At 40.6% G+C, this 8,046-nt stretch overlaps 1 protein-coding gene across 1 annotated transcript in view; it reads left to right on the top strand.

Annotated features, from left to right (window-relative positions):
- The first annotated feature begins 474 nt into the window (after positions 1-474).
- Positions 475-8,046, top strand: part of FGF12 (fibroblast growth factor 12) — a 503,860-nt gene continuing 496,288 nt past the window's right edge. The window contains exons 1-2 of the mRNA XM_010994373.3: positions 475-649; positions 796-938. Coding sequence (XP_010992675.1) covers positions 926-938 — 13 coding nt within the window. The 5' untranslated portion in view covers positions 475-649; positions 796-925. The remainder of the gene's footprint in view (positions 650-795; positions 939-8,046) is intronic.

The raw sequence follows: 8,046 nt of genomic DNA, 5'->3' as shown, positions 1-8,046 counted from the left end.
TCAGTGAAGCAAGGAAACTCGGTCTGAGTAGCAAAGAAGCGGGAGAATATTAATTTTTGGTGTCTCCAGGAGTATTCCCACTCCACCCCCCCCAAAACAAAAGGAAACAAAGATGCGAATGCGAAGAGAAACAAAGTCAGTGGGGGAAGTGGATAGAAGAGGAGGAAGCAGATACATGAAAAGTTACTGCAGCAACTAGGAAGAGAACCCCAAACTGTGACCATTAAATAAGATTCGTAAATACCCTCCTCTTTTCTCCTTTCTGCTTGTAAATAAAACCATACCCAGCTCGGAGACCCCTTCCATAATCCCTCCTAGAAAATCTTACTGGATTGATGCACAGTCCCACTCCAATCCATTTTCTAGTTTGCAAAGGAAAATCCGGCCCAGCGTTTATTTTTAGCAGCGCTCCCTGTGACCGAATGCTCCAGCTCTTCAGCGGGGATAACTGAGGACCGTATTGGGGAGAGAAGCAGAGAAGGGCGGGGGAGCGGGAGGCGGCGAAAAGGAGAGGGGGGATGCCCTGCGCATGCGCGCCAGCGCCTATGCAAATCTGCTGTACATCCAGAGAGCAAAGTGGGATGATCTGTCACTACACCTGCAGCACCACGTTCGGAGGACAGCTCCTGCTTGCAGCTTCCGGACCCAGGTAAAAAAACCAAAAAACTGAGCGGGCACCGTGCATGCATATCAGTACCAGGGCTCAGCCTATCCCTTGTTGAGGCAATCTGCTGCTGCTAAGTGTCCTTTGGTGGCTGATTGCAGCTTCAAGGTTTAAGAAATCCCATCTTTCAGGAAGCCTGAGGGGAAGAAAGGAAGTACGGGCGAAATCACCAGATTGGCTTCCCAGGTTTGGGAATCTGAAGCGGGCCCACATCTTCCGGCCAACTTCCATTGAACTTCCCAGCACTCGAAAGGGACCGAAATGGAGAGCAAAGGTATGTGGCTGTCCCCATCGGGGGACTTCCCGCTGCATGTGCGTGTAGTCAGGGCAGTCTTCAGCGAGGGGACTGCAGTGCTTGGGGAGCGAGCATCATACTAGGTCGATAGGAGGAGATGCTATGTCCGTTGCAGCACTAGGGAAGTGTGGCAGGAAGGCGACTTCTTTTTAACTCCGACAGCTTGGAAGACAGTGCTTAATACTCCATCAGTTGCGTAGTGAAGTGTGATGAGTTTTTTTTTTTTCCTTTTTAGGTAGGGGGGTGGAAAGAGTCTTTAGATGGTGGGGGAGGAGAGATGTGTTGATAAAGCAATTTCTGTAGAATGGATGGGTTCAAATAAATATATTTCATTTGCTTTCGGATTGCTGACAGGCACGTTTGTATCTGATATCCAATAATGCATTGCTATAGAAAAAAATGTTTGGATTTCTCCACCCCCACCCCATGAAGATGGTATTTCTGGATGTGTATGACCACATCCTACTGCATTTTGAATATATATCGGCAGAGAAATTGGGTCTATTTGAAACAGTGTGCGTTAGAACTGACCTCTAAGAAGAGCAGTGTATCGGAGTACTGCTTGGCTCCAAGCATGATGCATATACTAGTTCTGGATGTGTATGTATTAATATTTCTCCTCATAAGCAAATCTGTATAATGTACACATACTAACTGGTAAACGAACTGTAAAAATCAACTTCTGCTGTTATATTTACCTCATAAACAAAATGACTATTAGAATTGTAAGATTGAGTTTAACTCCATCTATGCAGGTCTCTTCTTCCTCCTCCTCCTCCTTAAAACGCCCACCAGCTTGCAAGAGTCTTGAGTGATGTGGTCAGACATCCAGTAGAAATATTGGATGTATTTAATTCTGCTGAAAGCAGAAGAAATGATGTCAACTTTTATGAAACTATATTCATTACCCAGAACTCGAGAAGCTATATTTGAAATGAGGTTTTATTTTTAAACCAAGAATGTCAGTCATTGTGGTAATGTGCTGAGGATCAGGGAGTGGTGGTGGGTTACCTATTTCTGGGCTGATTAACAACACTGGAGTGTCAAATGATAGCAGGTGTATGCTCAATGAAGTAGCTTATTAGAAGAGTTAAGTATTTGAACCTAGGTAAGCATTTATAATATGAAAATAACTGACTCAACATGGATTCAGACAGGCTGGCAAATTTTAATTTAGACAGTTTATTCTGATTATTTGCTGGTGGGCAGTTTCTTGACTAACAATGATGTACATACAGGAGAGAGCCCATGTCTATAAATATACATGAGGCATCTGTTTATTAACTCTATTGTAGAATCCATTTTAGAAAGAGAAGCCAAATCTTAATTCAGAGAGGTCTGTAATATTTTAGCTGATTAAGTATTTCTGGAATATAAGATTGACAACAGAGTATCGTTTTACTAAGCTTTTTTTTTTTTTTACATAGAGGACACCTGCTATTTGGTTATTAAACTTGATTATTTGGCAAAAGTTCTTGGTAATATTTTTGCCCCAGTTTATAAACCAATTTCTAGACCATTATAAAAAGAGGATGTATCTCTTAGTAATAAATTTTTATTTCTTTCTTTACCCATAAAATATGCTACATGTCACTCAAAGTTCCAGGTGGTTATGTCTCTGATAACAGTAGCATTCAGGCTATTCTGCCAGTCTTGGGAGTTAAGAAGAGAGAAAGAATCTCAGAAGTATATCTGGGAAGAATCAGGCCAGAAGTTCTATAACAATCCAGATAGCAGCAATAGAGGCGTAAATCCCAGCGTTGACCTAAAAGCAACGAAGAATTTTGCCCCAAGCTCATGCTGTGGTCATTATGCAGAGGTACCATAATTTCTCCAGGCCAAAGGCATGATGAAAGTCCTTATGCGTGTTAGTTCTTGGACTTCCTTTTCATAACTGAATTAGTCAGGTAATGATCATATGAAAAATGGCTAATTATTTACACATTGGCCTCACTTGCTAAGTTGATGTAAATGGCACAGTTAAAAATGGCAACTAACTTGAAATTTTTATTATAGGAGAAAAAATTGTGTATTAAAAGGAATGTATCCATATCCCATTTGAATTGGTACATCTGAAATACTTCATGCTGCCATGTACAAACTTCTTCCCCCAACAGATTCAAATTTAATTCTAGGAAGGCATTCTCAAATGTAAGCACATGTACTTTTTTTTTTTTTTTACTGGAAACCTTTTAATACTCAAAAAGTATTATTACATGATTCAGTTGAGAGTTCAAGAGTTCTCCATCCCAGAAAAATATCTAATGGCCCATTTAATCTTAAATCTTGTTGCCAGCATTTGACAACCTTTGTGTTTCCTCCAGCATTTGAAAACCTTCCTTAGAGCACTTCTTCCAAGTCTCCAGCAAGTTGAGCTTCAGTTATTCACAAATAAGATCAATTTTTTTTTTTGCTTCCTGACTTACTGCTTTGCATCACTTCCTGTTATCAGAGTAAAGAGAAAAATAAATCAATTGACCTAGCAGTCAATTCAGTGATGTAATTTCAGTGATCTTTCTGTACCGTGGTAATTAAGATTGCCTCAAAGATTTGGGTTGGTGCACAGTCTGGACAGCTTTGACAGAATTTGTACCTTGCAGTGGTTCACAAACTTTGTTGCATGTTAAAATCATCTGGCATGCTTTTAAAAAACCCTCATGCCTGGTCAAACCCTATACCAGTTACACCAGAATGTTAGGAAAGGAAAGAGGCATATGTTCAGCCGTGTTTGAGAACCACTCATTTAGACTTTTGATAATAAAAAATGCGGTTTGAAGACTAGCCTTGTAGAATTGCAGGCTCTTGATCTTGACTCCAGGCTTACTGAATCAGAATCTGATTTTTAACAAGATCCCTAGGTTATTCGTACCCACAGTAAAGTTTGAGAAGCATTGGTTTACAGGGAGGAAAGAGGTTCTCCTCTCTCTCTCCAGAATGTCTTTATTTTTCCCCTCTCCTGTCTGTACTCCATCCTTTCTTTGTCTAGCCAGGTTCTCAGTCTCAGGCCGGCCTGTTAGAAACACCTGTGGAACTTTTAAAGCGTCAAGAAGCTTAGGCCACACCTCTATTAGATATTCTGGTTTAACTGGCTCTGGAGTGGGACCTGGGCGTAGGTATTTTTAGAAAGCTACTCAGGTGATGGAGATGGATAGCCAGTGTTAACCACTGATCTAAGGTAAGATCTTGCTACTCAAGGCGTAATCCATAGACAAGCAGCATTAGCATCATCTGGAAACTTGTTAGAAATGCAGAATCTCAGGCCTTGCTCTAGACGTACTGAACCAAATCTTCATTTCAGCAAAACCCGCTTGTCATTTGTATGCACAGTACAGTTTAAGAAGCACTGCTTTAGACGTTAGGGGACTGATTGCATCTACGAATGACACTGCTCTGGGCATGTCAGTATAGAAGATTTGATATCTTGTAACTAATCAGTATGGAAACTCCTGGATACGTGATCATGTTGTGAGTTTTTGGTTTCTTTTGGAAAGAATGGAAATTAAATTGCAAAAGAGAGTGTTTGCTTCATGGTTATATCAGAAAATGGACTCACTTTTAAATACCCTCTCTGTTCTTCCTCCAGCCATTTCATTTCAATCCTTTGATTATCTTTAAACACTTACTCTGTAGGTTCATTCTGAGCTCCTGAAAATGTCCTGGTATTAACCCATGGTAGTGTGATACTAGACTGCTGAAATCAAGGTGTAGCTTATAGTGAACATAGCGTTACCCTCGTCCCATTGTCACGTGCCTCTGTTCAATTCTTTTGAGATTCATGTGAGATGCTCCTTTTTCCGCAGCATCTCCCTTGACCTCCCTTATATCTAATTACTATTTACTGGCATGCTTCTCATGACCTAAGTCCTTATTTGCCCCTCACATGCTGCATTTCTTACAGTCAGCATTGTAATTTTTGTGTTCTTTATTTAAACAAATATTTACTGAGCATCTGCTATGTTCCCAATGTCCTTAGTTCTGAGAATAAAAGAAACTAAGGTTCAATCTCCGATCTTCAAGATCTCATTCTCATATATCCACTAATATATTAACTTTCTTGTGGGCATAACGTGAACCTCTAATGTTCCCACAGCCACCCAGGTGCCTGCATCAGATAAAACATTTCATTTACATAGTAGGGACTCAGATTGTATGTGTTGAATTGGATAGCCTTAATTAGTTTATCGTGCCATGCTCATGCATCCAGGAGACTGTAAACTGGGAGAGGTGAAAGACGTTTGGCTACCAGGAACATCAGTTTGATTCCAGATCATAGAAGGCAGTAACCTGACCTGCTTTCTTCACCGAGAACTGCACATGTGTTCCCAATGAAGATTCAACTGTGTTCTGAGTTTCACACCAGCATTAGAGTGAGGCCAGGGGCATGAACTGATGTATGTAAGTTACAGAATAATCATTTCTCTGAAACTAGAATGGTTCACCCTGCAGGAGAGAAAGGAAATGTCTATGTAGTAACTACTTTATCGGAGCTGGGAAGTGATTTTAAGGAAAACTACTTTGTGGTTATAAAACAAACAACTAAAACTCTGAAACCATTGCAGAATAAGCAAAATATAATTCAGCAGAAAAACGTAACAGAATGGGCATTGAACATAGGAAATCCCTGTTCTCATCTGAGCTCTAATGGTATAACCTTGGACAAATCACTTTTCTTCTCTGAGTCTCAAGATTCTTAAATATTAAAGGGAGTTCATTTCATTTAATTCAGAGTATTTGCTGAGTTGCCACACTGTTCCAGGCTCATGGTTAAAAGCAGGGGATGGACATATAAACAGTGTGCTGGGTTGCCCTCCGGGAGCGTACAGTCTGGGGATACATCAGCAGACTCAGGAGCTGACGGCTTCTAACATTGCTGTACGTCTCTCCTCCATTCATCTCTCACAGTTCTGGTAGGGTAGCAGGGCACTAGAATATAATCTTAGAGTGATTAATGGCCTCTACAGAGACAGTTAACATTCCACAGCAGTAATGCCTGCTTTTTGTTACACTTTTAGTTTCTTTAAACAAAACTGTTGTGTGGGAGAACATCGGAACCCTTGCTAATCAGCATCTACTCTAGAAGCTGTTCCGACTGGCGGGCTACCTGGCTGGTAACCGATTGTCTGTGTTAGGTGGTTATTATGAGGCTGGTTAGCCTTAGTAGTGAGTCTGGAGGTCGCCAGTTAGTTATCTCCTGTCACTCCCTTACCCCTGTCCTTTTATGCCTTTAAGCTTCTGACCCTATTACGTGTGTTGTTTTGTGCCTACTGAGTGACTAATAATGGTATATTGGATTTGTTAATACTTGCTTTCCTGATGTGTCACATATTAATAGCCATAAATAACATTCACGAGATACTCTGTATTTTTCCAAAGGGCTTTTAATATATGTTATTTTCCTTAAAACCCTGCGATTAAGTATTTTAACTTCATTTTGCAGAAAAAAAACCGAGGCTCAGAAAGACTAAGTGACTCAGGCAGCTCATCTTTATTTCTCTGTAGAATAAGAATTACTATACCTACCCCAAGCCCCATAGCATATAATACCATGATTATGAAATTAAGCTCATACCAATAAAGCATTTAGAGTGTAGAATCATAGTCTTTCATTATTATTAGCTGTGTTTGTCTTTTCATTAGACTGAGATCCTGGGGGCAGGAGGAGAAATTAATCCTTGCCATTTTTGTAGTTTCAGCAGCAAGCATACTGCACAGACACCCAGCAAATTGTCTCCATTGACTTCTGCAAAGGATTTAATTTACCAAAAGGGATTTTGTTTGTGTTTATTGTGTATTTTTTGTAGTAACTCCTCAGAAACGTGAATATGTCTCTGTGTTGCTGGGACTTAGTTTCAAGGCAGTTGTATAACATCTTGTGGGTTTGGGGATGGAGATACACTGGGTCAAGTATTACACCTTGGTTGGGTTTAAAACATAGACTGTAAAATCTGACCACTAACAGGATTTTCAGTCAGTGGTGCACATCTGAATCACTGGGTATCCTGTGGTACCCGGGACTCGGATATTTAAGAAGCAGCTCATTTGATTAGGATGTGCACTCTTAATTAGGACTCAACAGATCAGCTACAGGACGATTAATAGGAAGCTGTAACATGTACCTGTGTCCCCTGTCAGAAATAATACAGGACTCCTGCTGCCTGGACCTTGACTTTTATCATTACCCTCTTTAGTGTTAGGAGACTGTACATGTAGAAGGGAGGAACTAGTTCCTGTACTACAGGCTTGGGTTAGGAAACAGACATGTAGATGGATGGCGAGTGTCTGAGGCTAAGAAGACACATTACTTCCCACAGTGTCTTCGTCCTCATCAGTATCTTCGCACGCAGAACGTGGATTTTATTCCAGGATCTGTGTCTTTACTTCTAATTTTAGTTTGCTGTCCTCTCCAGTTATTGTTTGAAACCGTCTCTGTCGCCTTGTCTTTGGGAACGTGGGACTCCCATCCAGGGAGGCCGTGGTATTTTGCTGCTGCGATGCATCTGAGGGCACGCTGGCCGAAGTACCAAAGAATACCTGTTGCCTCTCTGTAGATTTTTTCTTACTTTTTTAAGCAAATACTGTGCCTGGGTTTTTACCTGAAACAGATCCTACCACCAGATTCAGATATCCGTGATTCAGAGAGCACAGATCATTAAAAGTGGGTTTTAAATATTGGTTTTAATAAAAATAAAAAATAAAAAAAAAGGAAGGGAAGCTGCTATTCTGTGGTTAGGTTTTTCTTTCTCTCCTATTTGTGGACTGGCCATTAGCCTGAGAAGCAGCCCAAAGAGATTAAACTGCAGGAAAAAAATCTAGAAGCCTTCAGAGGCCATTCAGATGATAACTAAACACATCAAAGTTTCCCTTAACTAGCAGGCAGGAGGGAGCAGAATGCCATCAGCCAGTAACATGTCTGTCTTTCCCTCTCCCGTTAATTCCTACAGTTATTACCCATGTGAAACAATGGGGTTTTTCTTCGATTCCTCAAATACTGATAACATTCAAACATGTTTACCAAACCCCATCACAAGACAAATTTGAAATTCCTTTTTCACTTTTTGAAAACCAAAAATCTAGATGTTTCTGAGTT

This window comes from Camelus dromedarius, chromosome 2 (genome assembly GCF_036321535.1).
Source record: "Camelus dromedarius isolate mCamDro1 chromosome 2, mCamDro1.pat, whole genome shotgun sequence".
NCBI classification, from domain to species: Eukaryota; Metazoa; Chordata; class Mammalia; order Artiodactyla; family Camelidae; genus Camelus; species Camelus dromedarius.
Note: the sequence above shows the minus strand (reverse complement) of the source record. Positions and strands in the feature narration are given on the sequence as shown.